Source organism: Apodemus sylvaticus, chromosome 2 (genome assembly GCF_947179515.1).
Source record: "Apodemus sylvaticus chromosome 2, mApoSyl1.1, whole genome shotgun sequence".
Lineage (NCBI taxonomy): Eukaryota > Metazoa > Chordata > Mammalia > Rodentia > Muridae > Apodemus > Apodemus sylvaticus.
The window spans coordinates 8,132,073-8,157,138 of record NC_067473.1 but is presented as its reverse complement, the minus strand read 5'-3'; the positions used below and the strand labels follow the sequence as shown (position 1 = coordinate 8,157,138).

General features: G+C 43.3%; 1 protein-coding gene across 1 annotated transcript; it reads left to right on the top strand.

Annotated features, from left to right (window-relative positions):
- Nucleotides 1-4,840: 4,840 nt before the first annotated feature.
- Pmpcb (peptidase, mitochondrial processing subunit beta) lies at nucleotides 4,841-25,003 on the top strand. The gene is made up of 13 exons (XM_052173084.1): nucleotides 4,841-4,968; nucleotides 6,786-6,926; nucleotides 8,424-8,510; nucleotides 8,835-8,964; nucleotides 10,912-11,110; nucleotides 11,600-11,679; nucleotides 14,374-14,486; nucleotides 15,257-15,400; nucleotides 17,182-17,342; nucleotides 24,242-24,327; nucleotides 24,433-24,521; nucleotides 24,660-24,735; nucleotides 24,829-25,003. The coding sequence occupies exons 1-13, from the start codon at nucleotides 4,870-4,872 to the stop codon at nucleotides 24,891-24,893; spliced, it is 1,470 nt and encodes a 489-aa protein (XP_052029044.1). The 5' UTR covers nucleotides 4,841-4,869; the 3' UTR covers nucleotides 24,894-25,003.
- Nucleotides 25,004-25,066: the final 63 nt, after the last annotated feature.

Sequence of the window (25,066 nt, the reverse complement as noted above, 5' to 3'; positions counted from 1 at the left end):
ACACTGTTTTCTGTTTTTTTCTTCTATTGCACTTGATTACAGTTGATTCCTAGACAACAGGGACAAAGCAGGAGCACAGAGAACGCGACGTTGTCTGTGTAAACTGTTACACGGTAGGGCTTTTTGTTCCTTGTTGTCTGCTCTCAAGGACAAATCAGCACATAGACTAGGGAACACATAAACGTTCACTCAAATGTAACCACTCGGAACACAGGAACTTATTCAAGAGGTATTCAGACAATAGGCATGTGGGGGCCTTGGGACACATTCCCAGGGATTAAAGCCCCAGTTCCCATGGTGATTATGCATTCAACTCTGGCCTGCTGCCTCCTCAGTACAACCTCCATTAGGAGGCCGGAGACAAAAGGGAATAAAGCTGGACCGTGTCGAGGGGCCCAGGCTGCACACGGGCTGCCAGCACCGCAGCTGCTGCAGGGAGCCACTCAAACTGTCCCTTTACACTTCCCACAGCACACTAACCATTCCCCTGTCACCAGGGGGCCACCAACAAGTGGCTGGATCAGGAAGGCTTTCTGAGTCATGCAGAGATTTTTTTGCTCCAATTCATTTGCCATTTCCTTTATTACCTTATTAGTTATGGTCAGATGAACAACTCTCAATTTCTCTTCCTATTTCAATTTGCCCAAGAAGCTCTGTGACCAATGCCTTCTACGCCCCCCTCCCACACTCACACACTCACACACACACACACACACACACACACACACACTTGAGCATTTGAAACGGTGACTGTAATGCATAATGACCAGTAAGGCAAAAGCAATATTTTTCTCTCTTTTTCCTTCCCAGAAAAAGAGATTTGGGAAAAATGTAACTTCTTTTTTTCTTTTAATTTGTTAAAGTTTTTGTGTGGCTATAATTACAGGCTCACCTGCAGTTGTAACTAATTTTATGCATCTTAAGACTCTAAGCTGCCCCAGTGGTAATATCATGCATAACTAAATACAGTATCATAATCAAGAAATTGGCAATAACATAATACATTTTCATGTTTCACTAGTTTTCTATGGATTTGTTTGAATGTATTTAGTGAAACACAGGGTTTTTTTCTCTCCAGGTTGGTGTGTGTGGATGCATATGAATGTGTGTGTGTGTTTGTGTGTGCACATGTGTGTTTATGTGCTTGTGGAGGTCAGAGGCCTTGGTATCTTCTTCTATTGCTCTTAACCTGTGTTGTGAGACACAGTCTCTTACACGACCTCATCATTCTGTGGGAGCCCCTGGGACCCAACTGTCTCTGTACCCTGTGACTCTGAACCCCCAGTGCTGGTGCCACCTGTCTCTGTACCCCGTGACTCTGAACCCCCAGTGTGGGTGCCACCTGTCTCTGTACCCCGTGACTCTGAACCCCCAGTGCTGGTGCCACCTGTCTCTGTACCCTGTGACTCTGAACCCCCAGTGTGGGTGCCATCCACAGATTTGTGCCACCACACAAAGCTTTTCCACAGGCATCAAGGATCCAAACACAGAGCGCTGTGCTTCTGCAGCAAGCCCCTTAGCCCTGAGCTATCTCACGCCCAGGTAGAGCCATGCCACCACTACGTCAGTTAAGATGGAGAGCGGCTTCACTGCCTCAGGGGCTTCTCCTTGAAGGATGCTTTTCTTCCCATTCCCACCCTGGAAACTACCGCCCTGTTCATAAATGTATCTCAAAATGCTATGTAAGAAGAATCACAACATGTAGGCCTTGTTAAGATTGGCAGATTTCCCCTGAAATATGCTGAAGACATTTATCAGTGATACATTCATTTTTGGTGCTGAATATGTATTGATTAGTCCAGCACGTGCATGTGGCCCAGGCTGTTTAACTATTTATCTACTGAGAGACGTTTGAGTTGTTTCCAGTTTGGGCTTTCATAAATCAAACTATGGATATCCCAGAAGATATTTTTCTGTTATTAGAAGCTTTCACCTCCCTGAAACACTGTCCCAGACTACACTGGCAGGGTGGTGTGTAAATATCTACACCAGTCTGGAATACAGACACACCCTTATTATATGTAAGTACACCGTAGCTGTCTTCAGACACACCAGAAGAGGGCGTCTGATCTCATTACGGATGGTTGTGAGCCACCATGTGGTTGCTGGGATTTGAACTCAGGACCTTCGGAAGAACAGTCAGTGCTCTTACCTGCTGAGCCACCTCTCCAGCCCCAGACATGCCCTTAACACACACCTTTAATCCCAATCTTTGAAAGTAAAGTCAGTTTGTAGAAAGAAGCACCCAGGTTTGAAAGTGATGTCTAATTGAGTGGCAGACAAAGTGACAAAGCAGAGGAAGATTTGACAGATTAGGATATGCCCAACTCTCACAAGAAGGGAGGAAAAGGAAGCTACTCAAGAGAGCAGTGCAGACAGAAGAACCAGTTTTACCTGAACAGTTGTCCAGAGACAGGTTGTAGAGGGAGAATAAGCTAGACACAGGGAAAGACAGAATGGGCCAGAGGAGGAGGAGGAGGCAGAAGACAGAACATTTTGCCAAAGTTCGTATGAGGCCAAGCAGAGAAACTCATCGGGAAGCTGAGAGAAACCACATTGACTCATCCTGGAGAGGAGTTTTGAGGCAGAACAGCCAAGTTGAACCAGCCAGCCAGAGCTCAGAAGGAACTAGGAAGGGGTGAGCTTACACCGCAGTAAGTCTGAAACCGTCTAGGCCTACATTAGATTGTGTGGAGGTTAGACGCTTCGGGGGCTGGCCTTAGGTCAGTGGACTGAGGCAGTGAGCCTGAGATGACAATTACCTCAGACAAATACGTTACAATTTACAGAAGAGGGAGAAGCAACTCCTGTAACTTGGCCTCTGACCTCCTCATGCAGGCTGTGGCAAATGTGCCACATCTACCCCTCCCCCAAATCAGTAAACACATGTAATTAAAAAATAGGGCACATTCTAGGTCCCAAAGGATATTCAAACTAATAAAAAAAATCAAAGGGGCTCACTGAAACTCACCAGACTACAGGGGGTGACAGCGAACCAGGCACAGCAAGAGAAACCACAGAGACAAGGAATCCTCAGAGCAAACTGGCTGGAGAGATTGGCTGTGTCAAAGAGAGACTCCAAGTCTATGAGCAAGGTAGCAGAGTGGTCAAGCATGATGCCCAAAGTCAGCTTGGAACCTTCAGATGTAACATGCGTGTGTGTACAAACACACAGCACACGCATGCACCGGTGGCCCTTCCCACAAAAAAATGCACAGCACACTCACACAAAAAATGGGAAAAGATTTTAAAATAAAAGTACAAATGACCAACAAATATTTGAAAAAAAAAAAAGCTCACTACCCAAGACTTTCAGAGGAATGTGAATTCAAACTATGTTGAGAGTCCATCTGTTCTAGTTTTCTTTACTGGCACCTGTGCTAAAATAACCTGCAGTTCCAGAGGGCATCCATCCATCTGTGATGGGGAAGGCAGGGCGGCAGGAACGGGCGCTATCACACTGCATCACCGCTCAGAAGCAGGGAGATCGGGAAGTGGGATCAGGCTACGAAGATCTCCAGGGTCTGTGCCCAAGGATGCTCTTCTGCTGTAAGGCTCTACCGACCAAAGGTTCCACAACCTTCGCAAACAGCGCCACCAGCTGGAGGGCAGTTGTTCACACTTCAACACTCAGAATGGCTCTCCGTAAAATAGCAAGAGAGCACGTGCGGAGGTCAAAGGCGGGGACCAAAGGTGACACGGAGTCTCTGGTTTGGATGTTGGGACGTGTGACTGGCGGTTACCGTTACAGCTACGGGGAGAGGAATAGGAGTAAGGCAGGAACGCTATTTTGTACAAGTTGACATCGAGGCGCCCGAGGGATTTCCATGTCTAGTAGTTCAGTGGTGAATGGTTAAAAGAATTGCCTGGGTGGGTACAACAGTTCTTCGGGTGAAACGGATACCTGAACGCTAATGTAATGTAAGCATTGGGCAACAAGGGGTCAAGTTAGACAGAACTCCAACTTCTAGAGTTAACAGTGCACACTCTTTAGTGTTAAACAGTCTGTTAGGCCGCCAATACTTTAGTTCCCACTGTAAAATTAGCATAGTCTCTTCCTCACAGAAAAGAGCCTGCTAGGGGCCTGCAAGAAGGCTCAGCAGGTAGTCACGTGCAAGGCCAGCCTGTCCACCTGAGTCCCAGCCCCAGAATTCCCGTTAAGGTGGAAGGAGCACCTGATTGCATAAAGTTGTCTGCTGATCTCCACAAGCTTGAAGTGGCATGCACCCACTCCCTCCCCATAATAATACAGTAAATTAAAAAATTTAATTAAAAAAAAGTGCTTGCTATTTTTGTTAAGCCTCAGACCCTGAAACAATTGGCCAAAGTGGCTATTTGACAAATTTTAGTTTCATTCAAGTGCACGGGGATAAAAAGGCACCCAGGGACGTGGAAGGGTAATTTGTTTTGGCAGAACCCTAAGACGGGGAGGTAAACAACATTAAATCGTGGTAACAGAATGTAAGATTAGGTTTGTAAAACGTCTGTCTTGAAGTAGCAATCTCGGCAGAGGTATTCCTACGGAATGGAGTAAATAAAGCTATAAACAGAACAACGAAGACCATCACGATAGATCCTTCCTTCATCGTGTCTGTCCCTCCCATACTGTTTCTTTCTGATTAATTCCAACCGTCTGGGGGTACAGATTCCTTTCACTTTGTCCCTTGTGTGTCTTGCACACCGTTTCTACAGACCTCCTGATTATCTGGAGCAAACTGGGGAGGGACTGGGGGTACTAAGCCCAGACCCAGAATCGCAGGAATTTCAAAGGATGCAACTCCGCTCGCCGCCACAAGGTGGCCCCAGCCTGCTGTTCTGGGGCCTGGAGTCACGACCCGGAAGTACCTCTCCACCTTCTCCACAGCAAAGATGGCGGCGGCGGCTATATCCCGGACGCTGTTGCCCGTGGCCCGACGGCGCCTGTGGGGAGGTACACGAAGGCTTCCGCTTCGCGGCGCCGCTTCTCAGGTGAGCCTCGCTCCGCCGTGCCCCGGTGGCTCCCAGTGCGCTCTGGGCCGGGCCTCCGGGTTCGCTACCCCCGGGCGGGGCGGCCGGGCCGCAGAGGGGGCGGGGCAGGGCGGGCCGCAGAGGGGGCGGGGCGGTGGCTCCCTCCCACGTGACCTGCCCGAGTTAGGAAAAAGTACCTGTGGCCCACCAAAAACGCAGTGCTTGTAAATTGGAGGAAATCATGGGAAATGTTACCTGTTTTTCCACATAAGACAAGCTTCATCCTCAGTTGTTCAAATTTATATCTCAGCGTTTTTGTTGAGAGTTATCTTGCTCCAAAGGGATATGGGGCTCTGCGTCTGTCTGTCTCTCTCTCTCTGTTTCTCTGTCTCTCTGTCTCTCTCTCTCTCTCTCTCTCTCTCTCTCTCTCTCGTGTGTGTGTGTGTGTGTGTGTTAGTTAGTATGTTATTACCCATGTTATTGTTTGTCGGGCTGTTCTCACCCAAGAAAAGGAAACCAGGACAATCGCTTTATGAATTTGAAGTTGGGTTTGCTTTTGGTTTTGATCTTTTGAGACATATTTATTACACAGGGTTTCTCTGTGTAACATCTCTGGCTGTCCTGGAACTTGCCCTGTAGATAGGGCTGGCCTCAAACTCAGATCCGCCTGCCCCTACACTGTAGGGCACAAATCATGGCGTAGTACATTATTTGACCAGGGAGTAGGAAGCCTTTGGGTTGCACAAGCGGGACAGTGCAGGTTAGTAAAAGTTCCTTAAGTACCTGTTTCTATGGCTGTGAAGAGACACCGTGACCATGGCAACTCTTATAAAGGAAAACACATTAACTGGGGCTGGCTTACAGTTCAGAGGTCTAGTCCATCATCGTCGTGGCAGCACGTAGGTGTGGCAGCACATGGGTGTGGCAGCACATGGGTGTGGCAGCACGTAGGCAGACGTGGTGGAGAAGGAGCCGAGAGTTCTACATCTGGGTTGGCGACAGACAGACAGACAGAGGGCCTGGCTTGAGCATTTTAAACCCCATAACCCACCCCAGTGACACACTCCCTCCAACCTTCTAGTAGCCTTTCTGTCTATGACCAAGTGCTCATATCTATGAGCCTATGTGAGCCATTCCTATTCAAACCACCGCCGCGCTGTGCGCGCCCAGAGGCTAGCCCAGTCTCAGGTTTTTGGATCAGAGTTTAGCAAATATGTTTTTCTCATTTCAACATGAAAAAGCTGCGGAAGCGTCTGTACTCAAACCAGTTGGCCAAAGAGTCCTTGAAGCATCTGTCCTGTTTCTGTCTTTGTGCCCACACTTGTCCCTTGTGAACAGTAGCATCCCGCCTCACTTCTGCTAGTCAGTTTAATATTTTTATTTCAGTTTTTGGCCCTTTTTTTCCTTAGTGAATATGAGACATTTGTAAGAGAGGAACTTGAATCAGGTGTGTTTGTTGGGGGATAACGTAGTGATGGCTCCTGTTCCGGCAGAAAGAGGCGTGTTCTCAGAAGTGTTGCTTGTTTGAGAGAGCGGTTGGTTAAGGAACATTTCCTAGGCTGGTACTAGATAGAGCCCAGTGGAACCAAAGTTGAGAAAGCGTTTAGACTTTTGTCCAGAATTGGGGCCTCGTTCTCCATGCTTTCTGCCAATCTCTCTCTCTCTCACACACACACACACACACACACACACACACACAGTTTGCATCCACCTGAGTCTATGAAAGAGGTTTTTGGAATGAGTCTATTTGAGATATTTGTTTGTTTGTTTGTTTTTTGATTGACATTGAATACCAAAACAGTAATGTTTGCCCTCCTGTCCTCCCCCTCCACCCTCAGCCGTTGTGTTATGGAGGGCACCGACTAAGAAGCACACAGGCTGCTCCACAAGTTGTTCTGAATGTTCCCGAGACACAAGTAACGTGTTTGGAAAACGGACTCAGAGTAGCTTCTGAGAACTCTGGGCTCTCGACGTGCACCGTAAGTGTCTGCCGCGGCCTTTAGTTGGTACCTTGTTTGGGAGGGAGCAGACACAGCTGCGGCTCTCTGGGTGGCTGGTGGTTCGCTGATTACTTTGCCTTGGCAAGTTTCTTCGAGCTCGGACCTTTCTTTCCAGTCACACTTCTGCACTGGGTGTCCAGAACCCCTCCCTCACTGCTGACATCTGTGTCTGATGGTCCTAGGCCTTCAGCCTTCCCACGGGTGGCATCAAAACTCGTCTTACCTATTTTTTTTTTATTTTTTTAATTTTTTATTTTATATAGCTTTTATGCGTATTTGAGCCAGACTTTCTGACAGTCCCTGTACTGGCTGGTTTTGTGTGTCAACTTGACACAGGCTGGAGTTATCACAGAGAAAGGAACTTCAGTTGAAGAAATGCCTCCATGAGATCCAGCTGTAAGGCATTTTCTCAATTAGTGATCAAGGTGGGGGGGGGCCCTTGTGGGTGTTGCCATCTCTGGGCTGGAAGTCCTGGGTTCTATAAGAAAGCAAGCTGAGCAAGCCAGGGGAAGCAAGCCAGTAAGAGACATCCCTCCATGGCCTCTGCATAAGCTTATGCTTCCTGACCTGTTTGAGTTCCAGTCCTGACCTCCTTTGGTGATGAACAGTGATGTGGAATTGTAAGCTGAATAAATCCTTTCCTCCCCAACTTGCTTCTTGGTCATGATATTTTTGCAGGAATAGAAACCCTGACTAAGACAGTCCCTGATGTTTATACCACAGTTATTAATTGGATGTACTAAATGAGCTATGTTAAGAATTGAATCTGGGGCTCAGTGGGTAAGAGCACTGACTGCTCTTCCAAAGGTCCTGAGTTCAAATCCCAGCAACCACATGGTGGTTCACTACCACCCATAATGAGACCTGATGCCCTCTTCTGGTGAGGCTAAAGACAGCTACAATGTACTTACATATAATAAATAAATCTTTTTTTTTTTAAGGAATTTGAATCTGATACTTGTTTTTTGTTGTTGTTTTGTTTTGTTTTTTCAAGACAGGGTTTCTTTGTATAGCCTTGGACCAGACTGGCCTCGAACTCAGAGATTTGCCTGCTTCTACCTCCCAGGTCCTTGGATTAAAGGCATAACACCACTGCCACACCACCGCCTGGCTGAGTATGCTATTTGTAACAGCCTGCTGAAAATCTCAAGTCTCAGGTTATAGGAATGAACTGTCATTTCATTGTAGTCAAAGAAAAGTGGTCAGATTGGAAAATATTTTCCAGAAAAAGGAATGAGATTACCTTTTGTGTCCAGAAACTGAATTTTATTATGGGCCTGTGCATGTGAGTACAGGTACCAGGGGAGGGTGGAAGTCGGTCTCGGATACTGTGGAGCTGGAGTTACAGATGGCTGTGAGCTGCCCACCATGGTGCTGGGAACTAGCTCAGGTCCTTTGTGGGAACAGTGCACGCTCCTGGCTGCTCAGCCGGCTCCAGAATCAGGGATTTACCTCATCTGCTTGGATCTCCTTCAGGTCGGGCTGTGGATCGATGCTGGAAGCCGCTATGAGAATGAGAAGAACAACGGCACCGCCCACTTCCTGGAGCACATGGCCTTCAAGGCAAGTGTGGGGCTGCTCGGTGCAGTCTCCGTACGGACAAGAGCCACTCCACTAACATGCCGCACGCTGGGTTTATTTCTCCAGGATTGTATTTGAAATAATTAATGAAGATTACTTCCTGACATGAAGGAAGGGTTCTCTCTTGGGATATAGGAGTACAAAAGCCATTTTTAATGGGTGTTTTGTGAAACCTAATATATTTCACATACTTGTCTTTGCATGACTGACGGTGGCTTCCGTTCCGTATCTTTATGATCTGGTGTGTTTAGCGCAGATGAAGGGTAAAGGGAAAGCATGCTGACTGAGCTTCTCCTTTGTCTCAAGGGCACTAAGAAGAGGTCCCAGTTAGACCTTGAGCTTGAGATTGAGAACATGGGCGCTCATCTTAATGCCTACACCTCCAGAGAACAGACCGTCTACTATGCCAAAGCCTTCTCCAAAGATTTGCCAAGAGGTATTATTATCTGTACGCCGAAAATGTGATTTTTGTATATCTATTGAAAAACTGATAGAAATGTAAAAAGCAAAACAACAGCGACAACAGCAGATAACTCCCGGAGGCACCTGTTCTTAATTTTCCCTCCAAATACAGGTTGAAGACTTGTACTAAAAGGATTCTTACATCTGATTTAAACATAGTTCTTCCTCAGTCTTCATCACTTTTATTCCTTGATGAAAAACTATTAGTCCTGAGCAAAATTAACAAATGCTTACTTAGACTATTTACTTATTGATTAGCAAAATTGAAAATTTTGTTTTATAAAAAGAAATAATTGTCTTGATAGGATAGCACAGCAATTTGTATAGTATCTTGAGTATATTAGTTACAGAAAACATTTTTTTTCAGAGGAAGAATTAAAAAACAAAATAGCATTACAAAGTTAATTAGTGAAATTAACTTTTATGGCTGCAGAGTTGTAATCCATTGTATTACTCTAAAATTTTAGATACTGTAGAGTCTTGTCAATTTCACCGCATGAGTGGTAATCCAGGCAAGGACTCTGTGATGTCCAGTGTGGTCGGAACCACTTGCTCTCCGCATTAGTTTTTGAGCCTATCTCTCCCAGAACCGGCTCACCCAGATTTATCTAGTTTGCTGGCCAGCAAGTTTCATGGGTCCTCATGTCTCTGGCTAGCATTAAGTTATAGGTGCTCCTGGCTCTAGATTACAGCCTGATTTTTATGCTCATCCATTCTTGACTTAAGATCCTGGACAGGGCTGGAGAGATGGCTCAGCAGTTAAGAGCACTGCATGTTCTTCCAGAGGTCCTGAGTTCAATTCCCAGCAACCACATAGTGGCTCACAACCATCTGTAATGAGATCTGACGCCCTCTTCTGGTGTCTGAAGACAGCTACAGTGTACTCATATACATAAAAAAAAGTTTCAATTTAAAAAAAGATTTAAAAAAAAAAACTGATGCTTGGACAGCATCAGTGAAGAATATGTACTGCTCTACCAACATAGAGACTGCAGTAGACATTCAGAGGAAACATTTGTTAGAGACTTTAGACCACCAGTCCCACGTGCACCAGGGTCCGGCAAAGGCAGCTTGGCCCAGCCGGCTGCAGCTCTCCCTCACTTCCTCTCTTGGGCTATGATTTTCCCGTCTGGGTTTTATTGATGATGATAAAAAAAAAAATGAAACTGGTAATTTCCCCTTTCCACAGTCATCTCACTATGAGCTTTCTCCACAGCCTGTTTATCCTGCATTTGGTATTTGAAGTTAGCTGGCTCAGACAAGGCCCTGTGAGGTGAACTGAAACAAGGAAGGGAAATCTACAGTAGTGCAGAGCAAGGAGACCACAGGGCGTTCGCTTATGTTACCTTTAATACAATTTATGTTGCTGTCACAGTGAAGTAAATTAGCCTTATCTTTTTTGAAGATTTCCCTCATGAACATTACTTCACCTTTGGCTTTTACCTTGTTAAGGCTTGAGCAGACACAGTTCTGTAAGCAGCTCCTGAAGGCATATTTTGGGTATAGTGATTCTTTTCTTTGTTACATTGCAGCTTCATTGCTGTGTGAAAATGTGTTGCTACCCATGTGCCTGACTGTCCTGGAGCTCCCTCTGTAGACCAGGCTAGCCTTGCCTCAGACACCTGCCTGCTCTGCCTGCGTGCTGTGCTGCCACCACCTGCCTTGCTCATACTTTTTATTTAGAACCATCTGTATTAACAGCCAGATTATAACATGATAGTGTTTAGGATTTTCTTCAAGTTCTTTTGTGCCACAGGGTTTTCATTTTACACTTACTTTAGTGTGCCAACTAAGTTAAGTAAACATGCTCAGCATTGAGTGATGGTCATTGTCATGGTGTCTGATGTGGGTTTAAGAGATTTTAATGCTTATGTTTCTTCTGGTGTTTTGTTTGTTTGTTTGGTTGGTTGGTTTCAATTAGCTGTAGAAATTCTTGCTGACATAATTCAGAACAGCACGTTGGGAGAAGCAGAGATTGAACGTGAACGTGGAGTAATCCTTAGAGAGATGCAGGAAGTTGAAACCAACTTGCAAGAAGTTGTTTTTGATTATCTTCATGCCACAGCCTATCAAAATACTGCACTTGGACGGACAATTCTGGGACCAACTGAAAATATCAAGTAGGTGTATTTCCCCCCCCCCCCCTAGTGGCTTTCATTTACAGGAACACGTAACAATCCATTCAGGATGTTAATGTCAGGATGTAAATGTGGGGGTTTACCAAAACTTAAGATGTATATCAACCAAAAAATGTGATAATTCTCAGCCTGATAGCTTAAAATTGTGGTTAGCTATGCTCAGAAACTTGGGAATGAAACAAGCAATGTTGGTGTGTATATCTTTCTTGATATAAAGGGCAGAACTTTTGCTGCCTCTATTGTGACTGCTTTGAGCACTTAGAATACCTTTAAGTCAAGCTCTATGTGTTTTACATACAGAGTATAAAGATCTGTGCTGCTAATTTCCATTTAAGTTGCGTTACTTGTAGATGTGGTAGCCTGTGAGACAGGAAGATTGCTGTGAGTTCTAGGTCAGCCTAGGCTACAGAATGAGACCCTGCCTGTAAAATAAAATGAAATAAATAATCTCACTCCTTACTCTGTTTACAGATCTATAAACCGTAAGGACTTAGTGGATTACATAACCACACACTATAAAGGACCAAGGATCGTGCTGGCAGCTGCTGGAGGTGAGTTACATTTCGGGACATATCCGGAAAGTATTTAAGTTGCTTATCAGGAAAATGTGGAATGCTGGAACCAGACTCCCTAGTGGCTTTCATTTACAGGAACACTTAACAATCCATTCAGGATGTTAATGTCAGGATGTAAATGTGGGGGTTTACCAAGCTGGGAGACAGTTCCCATGGAGGACAGTGTTGGACAGAGTCTTGAGCTCTTTGTGGAGAAGTAGCTTCATCCATGGTCAAGCCTGGAATCGGTATATCCACTCACACGCTCAGCCACGGACTCAGGAATGACTAGGACTGCACAGGGAAGAGGTCGGGGGCCGTGAGAATGTGTGATGCAAATCAAACATGGAAGGGGCATAGATTTCTGTAAGGGCACGTGAGGTCTGTGACTGTAAGAAAATTAACTCGAGACTGGGTACAGGGCTTAGATGCTGGGAACTGCCCTGGTTAGCTGGGGCCTCACTGCCATTATTAACAGCAATTTTATTTGGTCTGTAGGTTCATTTGGACATTGCTGAAGTTAATGGTGTGTCCTATATTATTAGCATTTGTCTTATTGTCTTAAATACTTTTTTGTTATTTTGAAACAGTTTTGTTATAGCCCAGGCTGGCTTTGATCTTGTAGCTATCCTAGATCAGTCTTCTGAGTGCTGGTACAGCTGAAGCCACCATGCCTGATGATTTATAAATGTAGCTTCTAAAGGCTGGTGTTTAAATCAATAGGCCATTTTAAGTCTCTCCTGGCCCTTCTGATTTCCTGTCTCAGTTCCCATTTAGTCCTTAACCATCAGGAAGTAATAGCTGTAACATATTAAATATGTGTTTTCTTTCTTTCTTTCAAAGATTTATTTATTATATCTAAGTACACTGTGGCTGTCTTCAGACACACCAGAAGAGGTGTGTTGTGAGCACACCATATGGTTGCTGTCATTTGAACTTAGGACCCCCAGAAGAGCAGGCAGTGCTCTTAACCGTTAAGCCATCTCTCCAGCCTCAAATTTGTGTTTTCATCTTCACTTCTTTCAAAAAATTATAGGTCCCCTGCATTTTAGATTGGGCAGTTAGAATAGGGGCTACACATCTGGTTTGTTTAACCATGATGGTTACTAGTTCTGACGGCTACACAGTGAGGGAAGAGGGGTCAGGTGTAAGGACGGTTTCCTGGTTTCTCACTGTTCCTTTGGCATCCATGGCTGTCCTGCCATAATTCTGCGTTCTTACCTCTGAATCGATATCCAGTGACTTTCCTATGTGGCGATTCAAAAACAGTCTTGTCTGAGACTATTGTGTTTATATCACAGATTTTTTGTTTGTTTTTTTGTTTTGTTTTGTTTCAAAACAGGGTTTCTCTGTGGAGCCTTGGCTGTCCTAAAACTCAACTCACTCTGTAGACCAGGCTGGCCTTGAACTTGTAGATCCACGTGCCTCTGCCACATGAGCTCTGGGATCAAAGGTGTGTGCCATCAGTGTGTGGCTACATCATGAATTTATTTGGAAACTGTGTATATAAGCTGTGCTTTTAATAGAGTTTCATTTAGAGAAATATTGTTAAGATTTATTATGTGTTTTGCTGCATGCAGTATGTACATATAGTACCTAGTGCCTGCAGAGGTCAGAAGGCAATGGCACCACCTGGGTCTGGAGTTATAGATGGTTGTGAGATGCCATGTGGTTGCTGGGAACAGAACGTGGATCCTCAGGAAGAGCAGCCAGTACCCTTAACCTCTGGGCCAGCTCTCCAACCCCCATTTAAATAAATCTTAATGGTAATATTTTTAAAGCATTTGCATAAGCCTAGATATGTGGCACATATCTAGACAATTCCAGAACTCTGGAAGCTCAGGCAAGAGGATTACAAGATCAAGACCAGCTCGCCTGGGCTATGTAGCTAGACCTGCCTCAAGTACATAAATTCGAATGACTAGAATTTTAAGCTGATCTTCCAGATGAATGATGAATTTTAAGCTTGTATTCTAGAACTTTCACTGATGGGATGTGTTTGGCTCCCTTGTTTTGGATAATAAGGAATGCAGGATCTTAATGATTCTTCTGGGGTTTGGATGTAAAGTCATGAGCACATGGGAAAATAGAGATGTTTTCACAATGTAGAGAATGGTTTAGGTTCCAGAGTTCTGATGGCAGAACTCAAAGAATGAAGCACATCTGTGTACGGCTCTTAAAGACGGAGCTGTGTTTTCATTCTTTCCCACTTAGCATGTGACTTATGAAGTGACTTTGTCTAGGATGCATACTGAATTTTTATAACTTAGCATGATTTTCTATAGAAACAGGGTTTTCTGAGTGAGACTCAGAATTTTTTTAAAATGTGATCAAACGCATGATTTCTCATTCCTCAACAGGCTTGGAGTTCTTTGCCCTGACATTTGTCCTTCCAAAATTAAACCTAGAAAAGTCACTAAGACAATAAAAATATATCCAGTAGCCTACAATAAAAGAAAGTGGGGGTCTCAAGCGCTCTGTCTAGCTCCGAGTACAGTTGTATGCCGGTGAGCATCAACTACCCCGAGAGATGCTGTGCGGCCCGGTTGCTTTAAATGGCTTAGAGAAAGGAAGGTCTTCCTGTGAGTGGAGAGCACCACATTACTCCTTGGCAGGCTTACGGTAGCGCATACTACCACAGTTGGTTGACTTGCTGTTAGATATATAAGGAAATGTTTTCCCTCGCTTTAGGTGTTTGCCATAACGAACTGCTGGAGTTAGCAAAGTTTCATTTCGGTGATTCTTTGTGCGCACACAAAGGAGATATACCAGCTCTGCCTCCCTGCAAATTCACTGGAAGTGAGGTAGGGTAAGCTCTTGTTAGAACTTGGCCTTTGGAAGTCTTAGGTTATACTTAACATTGAGTATAAAGGGGCTGAAGGCATGGCTCAACAGTCCGAGAGTGCTTGCTGCGCTCACAGGACCAGAGTTGGTTCCTTCCATCCTTACTGGGCAGCTCACAGCCACCTGTGACTCCCATTGCAAGGAATCTGACATCCTCGTTTGTGCAAAGCAAAGTTATAACATGGTGGGTATAAAGGCTACCTTAGGACTGAAAAGGCTGGGTTTTGCTCTTGAGTTGGGTGTGTTCTCGGCTTCATTGCTGCCCCACAGGTACCGCTGTGGGCATTGCCATAGAGCCAACACGTGCAGCGAATCTGCTTCGGAGCTACAGTGTTGTTATTCAGGCCTAGTTTGCCACATTATGATGTGTATATTACTATATTACTCTTTGTGGGAAGAGGTCTGATGTTGACAGCTATACAGATTTATACCACCAGTTCAGATTTACATTTGGATTAATAAAGCCATATAAGATATTGGTAAAATAAGGGAACTTCTTTTGACCAGATGGAATTTTAAACAAGATGGTCCAATGAAAGAAACTTACTCTGTAACTTATAAAAATCGTCTGACCCACACAGTGTAATACAACCTGATAGTTAAGTCACGAGTCACAGTGAGCATTTTAACATTGCAGTTAATGAGACTCACACAGTTTTCTTTCTCAGTAATCCAAGTATTCTGTAGGACCATCCTTAGGTAACTCGCTGTTTGACTTATTCTTACCTAGATTCGGGTGAGGGATGACAAGATGCCGTTGGCGCACCTTGCAATAGCTATTGAAGCTGTTGGTTGGGCACACCCAGACACCATCTGTCTCATGGTTGCAAACACACTCATAGGCAACTGGGATCGCTCTTTCGGAGGAGGAATGGTAAGTGGGTTTTTTTGTTGTTGTTTTTTTTTTTTTTTTTGCGACAGGGTTTCTCTGTACAGCCCTGGCTGTCCTGGAACTCACTCTGTAGACCAGGCTGGCCTCGAACTCAGAAATCCACCTGCCCCTGCCTCCCAGTGCTGGGATCACAGACGTGGCCACCACCGCCCGGCGTGAAGTGGTTTTTAAGTAACTTTTTATGGTTACTTAAAATTGTCTAAATGTAAATTCCTTGTAAGACTCTTCCAATGTTCAAAGTGACAAAAATAGATTATCATGACTTTTGACTTAATATTAATTCATCTTGGATTGCACCTAAGCCAGGCCAAAAAGAAAAAAGGTCTTTGCCAGATTGTTTGGTAGCAGGAAAGTTCATAAAATAAGGGCAGAAGAATTTGTTTTTAATGTTATAGTAGTCATAGTAGGTACTGTGGTAATCATAGCTGTTCACATGTCTGTGTCGGTGTTAGTGTCCTGACTTTGTGAGCCTCTTAGCATGTGCAGAGAACTCTTCATTGGTACATACTGAATGTACTGATAAGTACTAAGCAAATGGGCTTCTTTACGTCAGGTTCTCAAACTGCTGTGTAGTTCTGTGGCTTGTGCTTGCTTCCCGTGCCTGAGCCTGAGGCTGAACCACCAACAAAACAAGGAGCGGCCTGTCTGAAGGCAAAGGGCAGACACGGGAGAAGGAGTTCCACAGAGGCAGAGGGGACAGCCCTCTTTGTACTATTTTTACAACTCTTCTAGAAGTGCATGGATTTGTGTGAACGATCCAAAGTCCACTCCATGTGGATATTGGGTTTCCTGTGCAGTGTCACTTCAGGATGCATAGAGCCGTACGTGGCCCCACATCAGCACTGTTGTCTTAGGAATAGGTGCAGCTATTAAATCAATTGCAAGAACTCAGCTCAATATTGTATATTGTGCCAGATGAGTGTAATTCTTTGAATTCTAAAGTTATTGTTGAGGTGTTGGTGGATAAACAGGGAACTTGAGCAGAGCGTGCTAATGCACGCCTTAATCCCAGTGCTCAGAGGCAGAGGCAGGTGGGCCTCTGAGTTTGAGACTAGCCTGATTTACATAGTAAGGGTTTTTTTCTTTTTTTACATTTAAAAAAATGACTGTTTTATTTCCGCAAGCAGATGTGGGCTGCATGTTGTGGTAGGTGTGCTGGGCTCGGTGCAGGTATGGATGTGGGGTGGAGAAGGTGCTGACTTGGTGGCTGGAGGGGAATGAAGAGGATTAAAGACGCCTCTGGGAAGTCTGGAGGAAGGACTCCTGACGCGCTCTAGCTGAGCCCCAGGAAGGTTGAGACGCTCTGGGGATCTAGCTGCCCATCCTGTTGAGGTCCAGCTTCTTTGTCGTGCAGTCAAGGGCACCGGGTCCTTCTGGTTCTTCATGAAGGCGGCCAGCTCCAAGTTCATGAAGGAAAGGAAGTCGGTTTGGAGAGTTGACAACTGTTTCTGTCCCTCCCACTGTACTTTTGGAAAGCAGCAATCAAGCACTCGATGCATCTCTCAGGCTCTGTAGGCAATTTGGCCAAGTTGAGGAGCGAGGCTGGGCTGTGACTGCGGCTGACGGAGGCTGGGACAGGAGTCACATAGTGTGTTCTAAGCCAGCCGGGGCTATGTAATGAGACTCTGTCTCTAAAAACAAACCCCAAAACTGTTAACCCCTCAGTGGTAGACTCACTAATAGCTACAGAGCTCACTAATTTTGTGGGGCTGTGGGTCCATGTGCTCAGTTCGCAAACCTAGGCGCATTGTTCTCCTTTGCAGAATTTATCCAGCAAGCTGGCCCAGCTCACTTGCCATGGCAGCCTCTGCCACAGCTTCCAGTCCTTCAACACGTCCTACACAGACACGGGCCTATGGGGACTCTATATGGTTTGTGAACAAGCCACAGTTGCTGACATGCTGCACGTTGTACAAAAAGAATGGTGAGAAAAAGGCTCAAAATAGTTAAAAAGTCTTTCCAAGAATGTATTATTGTACGCCGCCAGTTTCCTAATGGTGATAACTTTAGCTTTTAAAGTGGATGCACAGTTCTTTTTTTCTTTCTTTCTTTTATTGGATATTTTATTTATTTAAATTCAGATGTTATCCCCTTTCTAGGTCTCCCCTCCAGAACCCCCTATCCCATCACCCCTCCCCCTGCTTCTATGAGAGTGCTCCCCTACCTACCCACCCACTCCTACCTCCCTGCCCTGGCTTCCCCTACACTGGGTCATTGAACTCCCTCAGGCCCAAGGGCCTCTCCTCCCAACAAGGCCATCGTCTGCCACATATGTGGCCAGCGCCATGGGTCCCTGCATGTGTGTTGACCTAATACTGGCTGGTGGTCCAGTCCCCAGGAGCTCCGGGGGTCTGGCCTGTTGACACTGTGCTCCCCACATGGGGCTGCAAACCCCTTCAGCTCCTTCAGTCCCTTCTCCAACTCTTCTGTCAGGGACCCCAGAGCTCAGTCCAATGGTTGGTTGTGAGCACCCACCTCTGTATTTGTCAGGCTCTGGCAGAGCCTCTCAGGAGACAGCCATATCAGGCTCCTGTCAGCAAGCACTTCCTGGCATCCACAATAGCATTTAGGTTTGGTGACTGTATATAGGACGGATCCCCAGGTGGGCAGTCTCTGGATGACCTTTCCTTCAGTCTCTGCTCCACACTTTATCTCCATATTTCCTCCTGTGAGGATTTAGTTCCCCCTTCTACTACTTCTGTGAATTATATCTTAGGTATTCCAAACTTTTGGGCTAATACCTACTTAACAGTGAGTGCATACCATGTGTGTTCTTTTGCGACTGGATTACATCACTCAGGATGATATTTTCAAGTTCCATCCATTTGCCTATGAATTTCATGAATTCATTGTTTTTAATAGCTGAGTAGTATTCCATTGTGTAAATGTACCATATTTTTTGTATCCATTCCTCTGTCAAGGGGCATCTGGGTTCTTTCCAACTTCTACTTCTTATAAATAAGGCTGCTAACATAGTGGAGTTTGTATCCTTATTACATGTTGGAGCATCTTCTGGGTATATGCCCAGGAGTGGTATAGCTAGGTCCTCAGGACGTACTATGTCCAATTTTCTGAGAAACCACCAAACTGATTTCTAGAGCAGTTGTACTGGCTTGCAATCCCACCAGCAGTGGAGGACTGTTCCTCTTTCTTCACATCCTCACAAGCATCTGCTGTCATCTGAGTTTTTGATGTTAGCCATTCTGACTGGTGTGAGGTAGAATCTCAGGGTCATTTTGATTTACATTTCCCTGATGACTAAGGGTATTGAACATTTCTTTAGGTGCTTCTTGGCCATTTGAGTTTTGTCAGTTGGGAATTCTCAGTTTAGCATTGTTCCCCATTTTTTTAAATAGTATTATTTGGTTCTCTGGAGTTTTAACTTCTTGAGTTCTTTGTATTTATTGGATATTAGCCCTCTATTGTATGTAGGGTTGGTAAAGATCTTTTCCCAATCTGTTGGTGACCCTTTTATCCTATTGACAGTGTCCTTTGCCTTACAGAAGCTTTTTCAGTTTTATGAGGCCCCATTTGTCAATTTTTGATCTGAGCGTATAATTCATTGGTGTTCTGTTGAGGAAAAATTTCCCCTGTGCCCATGTGTTCCAGGCTTTTCCCTACTTTCTCTTCTGTTAGATTCAGGGTATCTGGTTTTATGTGGAGGTCCTTGAGCCATTTGGAACTGAGCTTTGCACAGGGAGATACGAATGGATCAATTTGCATTCTTCTACATGTTGACAGCCAGTTGAACCAGCACAATTTGTTGAAAATGCTGTCTTTTTTTTCACTGGATGGTTTTAGCTCCTTTGTCAAAGATCAAGGGACCATAGGTGTGTGGGTTCATTTCTGGGTCTTCAATTCTATTCCACTGATCTCTGTGCCTGTCACTGTACCAATGCCATATAGTTTTTATCACTATTGCTCTGTAGTACACCTTGAGATCAGGGATGGTGATTCCCACAGAAGTTCTTTTATTGTGGATAATAGTTTGTGCTATCCTGGGTTTTTTTCTTTCTTTCTTTCTTTCTTTCTTTTATTCCAAATGAATTTGAGAATTGCTCTTTCTAACTCTATGAGGAATTGAGTTGGAATTTTGATGGAGAATGCATTGAATCTTTAGGTTGCTTACGTCAAGATGGACATTTTTACTATATTAATCCTGACAATCCATGGGCGTGGGAAATATTTCCATCTTCTGAGGTCTTCTTAGATTTCTTTCTTCAGAGTTTTTGTACAGATCTTAAACTTGTTTGGAGTCACATCAAGATATTTTATATTGTTTGTGACTATTGTAAAGGGTGTGGTTTCCCTAATTTTTTTCTCAGTCTGTTTACCCTTTGAGTATAGGAAGACTACTGATTTGTTTGAGCTAATTTTATATCCGGCCACTTTGCTGAAGTTGTTTATCAGTTTAGGAGTTCTCTGGTGGAATATTTTGGGTCACTTAAGTATATACGATCATATCATCTGCAAATAGTGATATTTTGACTTTTTCCTTTCCAATTTATATCCCTTTGACCTCCTTTTGTTGTCTAATTGCTCTAACTAGAACTTCAAATACTATATTGAATAAATAGGGAGAGAGTGGGTAGCCCTGTCTAGTCCCTGATTGTAGTAGGATTGCCTCATGTTCCTCTCTATTTAGTTTGATGTTGGCTACTGGTTTGCTGTATATTGCTTTTACTATGTATAGGTATGGGCCTTGAATTCCTGTTCTTTCCAAGACTTTTATCATGAAGAGATGTTGAATTTTGTCAAATGCTTTTTCAGCATCTAATGAAATGATCATGTGGTTTTTTTTCTTTGAGATTGTTTATGTAGTGGATAGCATTGATGGATGATTGAACCATCTCTGCATCCCTGAGATAAAGCCTACTTGATCATAGTGATTGATTGTTTTGATGTGTTCTTGGATTTGGTTTGCAAGTATTTTCACATGAATATTCATAAGAGAAATTGGTTTGAAGTTCTTTTTCTTTGTTGGGTCTTTGTGTGGTTTAGGTATCAGCGTAATTGTGGCTTCATAGAACAAATTGGGTGTTCCTTCTGTTTCTATGTTGTGGAATAGTTTGAAGAGTATTGGTATTAGGTCTGCTAGAATTCTGCACTAAACCCATCTAGCCCTGGGCTTTTTTTGGACTGGAAGACTTCTAGTGACTACTTCTGTTTCTTTAGGTGTTATGGGTCTATTTAGATGGTTTATTTGATCCTGGTTTAACTTTGGTATTTGCTTTCTCTCTAGAAAATTGTCCATTTCATCCAGATTCTCCAGTTGTGTTGAGTATAGTCTTCTGTAGTAGGATCTGATGATTTTTTGAATTTCCTTAGTTTCTGTTGTTATATCTCCCTTTTCAGTTTTGATTTTGTTAATTTGGATACTGTCTCTGTGACCTCTGGTTAGTCTGGCTGAGGGTTTATCTATCTTGTTGATTTTCTCAACCAGCTCCTGGTTTTGTTGATTTTTTTTTTTTAAATATATATATAGTTCTTTTTGTTTCTATTTGGTTTATTTCAGCTCTCAGTTTGATTATTTCTTGCCATCTCTTTAGTGTATTTGCTTCTTTTTTGTTCTAGAGCTTTCAGGTTTGTTGTTAAGCTGCTAGTGTATGCTCTCTCCAGCGTCTCTTTGGAGGCACTCAGAGCTATGAGTTTTCCTCTTAGGGTTGCTTTCATTGTATCCCATAAGTTTGGGTATGTTGTGCCTTCATTTTTTATTAAATTCTAAAATGTCTTTAATTTCTTTATTTCTTCCTTGACCAAGTTATTGTTGAGTAGAATGTTGTTCAGTTTCCATGTGTATGTGAGTTTTCTGTTGTTTTTGTTGTTATTGAAGACCAGCCTTAGTCCGTCGTGATCTGATAGGATGCATGGGATGATTTCAATCTTCTTTTATCTGTTGAAGATTGTTTTGTGACTGATTATATCATCAATTTTGGAGAAGGTGCCATGAGGTGCTGCTGAGAAGAAGGTATATTCTTTTGCGATGAAATGTTCTATCTGTTAAACCCCTTTGGTGCATAACTTCTGTTAGTTTCACTGTGTCTCTGTTTAGTTTGTTTCCATGATCTGTCCATTTTCTTTGACTGGCGTATTGAAATCTCCTACTCTAAATGTGTGCAGTGCAACGTGTGCTTTGAACTTTAGTAGAGTTTCTTTTATGAGTGTGGATGCCCTTGCATTTGGAACATAGATGTTCAGAATTGAGTTCTTGGTAGATTTTTTTCTTTATTATCTTTTTTTTGATAACTTTTGGTTGAAAGTTGATTTTATTCGATATTAAAATGGCTACTCCAGCTTGTTTCTTGGGATCATTTACTTGGAAAATTGTTTTCTAGCCCTTTACTCTGAGATAGTGTTTGTTTTTGTCACTGAGGTTTATTTCCTGTAATGCAGCAAAATGTTGGGTCTTGTTTACATATCCAGTCTGTTGTTCTGTCTTTTTATTGGGGAATTGAGTACATTGATGCTAAGAGATATTAAGGAATAGTGATTGTTGCTTCCTCTTATTTTTGTTGTTAGAGGTGGAATTAGGTTTTGTGCCACTACCTTCTTTTGGGTTTGTTGAAAGATTACTTTCTTGCTTTTTCTAAGGTGTAGTTTCTCTTCTTGTTTTGGCATTTTCCATCTATTATCCTTTGTAGGGCAGGATTTGTGGAAAGGTATTGTGTAAATTGGTTTTGTCATTAAATATCTGGGTTTCTCAATCTATGGTAATTAAGAGTTTTGCTGGGTATAGTAGCCTGGACTGACATTTGTGTTCTCTTAGGGTCTGTATGACATCTGCCCAGGATGTTGTAGCTTTCATAGTCTCTGGTGAGAAGTCTGATATAATTCTGATAGGCCTGCCTTTATATGATACTTGACCTTTTTTCCTTACTGCTTCTAATATTCTTTGTTTTGTTCATTTGGTGTTTTGATTATTATGTGATGGGAGGAATTTCTTTTTTGGTCCAGTCTATTTGGAGTTCTGTAGGCTTCTTTTATGTCCATGGGCATCTCTTTCTTTAGGGAAGTTTTCTTCTATAATTTTGTTGAAGATATTTACTGGCCCTGTAAGTTGGAAATTTTTGCTCTTCTCTATACCTATTATCCTTAGGTTTGGTCTTTTCATTGTGTTCTGGATTTCCTGGATGGTTTGGGTTAGGAGCCTTTTGCATTTTCTTTGACTTTTGTGCCAACATTTTCAATGGTATCGTCTGCACCTGAGATTCTCTTATATTTTTGTGTCCATGACTCCTGATCTCTTTCCTTGATTTTCTATCTCCAGGGTTGTCTCCCTTTGTGACTTCTTATTTCTTTTTCCATTTTTAGATCCTAGAAGGTTTTGTTCAATTCCTTCGCCTGTTTGGTTGTGTTTCCTGTAATTCTTTTAAGATATTTTTGTGTTTCCTCTTTATGGGCTTCTAAATGTTTACCTGTGTTCTCTTGTATTTCTTTAAGGGAGTTATATCCTTCTTAAAGTCCTCTATCATCATCATGTGGTTTTAATTCAGTCTTCTTTTTTGGTGTGTTGGGGTATCCAGGGCTCACTGTGGTAGAACGGGGTTCTGATGATGCCAAGTAGCCTTGGTTTCTGTTGCTTATGTTCTTGCCCTTGCCTCTTGACATCTGGTTATCTGTGGTGTTAGCTGGTCTTGCTGTCTCTGACTGTGGCTTGTCCCTTCTGCAAGCTTGTGTATGTCTGGGAGATAAGTTCTGTTTGGGAGGAATTTGAGTACAGAGAGCTGTGGCAGAGTCAGCTCCAGGGCACAGATGGAAAGTGGAAGAATCCTGTCCTGGGCTGTTCCTTGATTCCTGTGTCCTGATGGTTCTGGGTGGATCCCTCTTGGGCCAGGAATTTGAGCAGAAGTGGTGATCTTACCTGTGCTCATAGGTAAGCACCTGTGTGTTAGCACTCATGGGAGATCAACTTTCTCCTGGTGGTATTTGTGTATGGATTTGTGTGGCACAGGAGCAGCTCCAAGCCCACTCTGGATGCACGCTCTTAACAACAAATATTTCTTCTAAACCTCATGTGAAGCGGGTTATATGCTAAAACATTTATAAGCCAAACTAGTAGTTTGGAAAATACCTCTAAAAGCTTGCAGAGACATAGCTCAGTGGCAGACCTATTTCACTTGCTTAGCATGCCCAGAACCCTGATTTGAATCCCCAGTACTTCCCAAAGAAAAATAATTTGGCCTGGAAAGGTAGGTTAGAAAAGTCAATATAAACTTACAATCACCAAAAGCAGTGGTTCTCAGACTTCCTAACTGAGACCCTTTGTTACAGTTCCTCATGTTGTAGTGACCCCAAGCATAAAATTGTTACTATTTCATATCTGTAATTTTTCTGTAATGAATTATAAATATATGTGACCCACAGGTTGAGAACCATTAAGCAAAAGGATTAGTAGGCCAAGGCAGATGATTCCTAAAAAATTGTTTTCTTCATTAAAGGCTTTACCTCTCTAATTTAACTGGGATGTATTTGATCATTAAGCTATATATGGGGGCTATTACACTCAGCTGATTAATCTTGAGAAACCAAGGAATGACCGACCCATTGACCTACCTCTCAGCATACATTTCCGATGGCACAGAGTATTTGAAGCTTCAAGACTACTTTAATGATGTGGTCATTTTGTTTTTACATTGAATTACTATGTCTGCTAATTAACAATTAGAATTTTTGAGATGTTAATGGTATTTGGAAAAATAATTAGTACTTTAGTTTTAAGATTAGTAATTTCAGCCTTGTACTGAATTGAAATATAATTGTATGTTGTGGTTGTTCTCTAGGTCAGCAAGTTAGCTTTAACCAGTATTTAACCATGTATTTTAGGATGCGTCTGTGTACAGAGGTCACCGAGAGTGAGGTTGCACGTGCAAAAAACCTTCTGAAAACAAACATGCTGCTGCAGCTTGACGGTGAGAGCCGAGGAGGGAGGGGCTGCAGGGGCTCGCTCCGCGGGCAGGCCTGCTGGGCAGAAGGTGCCTGGGCTGTCTGTATACTAGATGGCCTTCTCTGAACAGGTTCAACTCCCATTTGTGAAGACATCGGTAGGCAGATGCTATGCTATAATAGGAGAATTCCCATCCCTGAGCTTGAAGCAAGAATTGATGTAAGTAATAAGTTTTGGGTAAAGAGGTCACTTATAAAGGCTGAGGTTACCCAAGTCTTGACTTTGTTTAGAAGTCACATATGTGGAATGTTACCTTCACTACAAAAAGTCCTGATTATAGTATCATCCCTATTGAAGGCTGTGGATGCAGAGATGGTTCGACAAGTGTGTACCAAGTACATTTATGACAAAAGTCCAGCCATTGCTGCTCTTGGTAAGCCTGGCTCTTCTCCTTATGCACATAGAGTTGGCTAAGGACTTGGAATTCTGTCCTAACTGTTTTCACTGTCTTCTTTTGAATCCACAGGTCCTATTGAGCGCTTACCAGATTTTAACCAGATTTGTAGTAACATGCGCTGGACTCGTGACTAATTTTTTGTGATAAAATATTCTGCTCATATATATTTATAAAACTAAGAGATCTGGAAGTTTTCAAAACTGCCAGCCATCAAATGAAAAAATAAAAATATATTTGGAACTTTTGTGTTAGTCTGTTATTACGTACTTTGAGAGGTGAAGTCTACAGCCCTGATTGTCTGGACTTT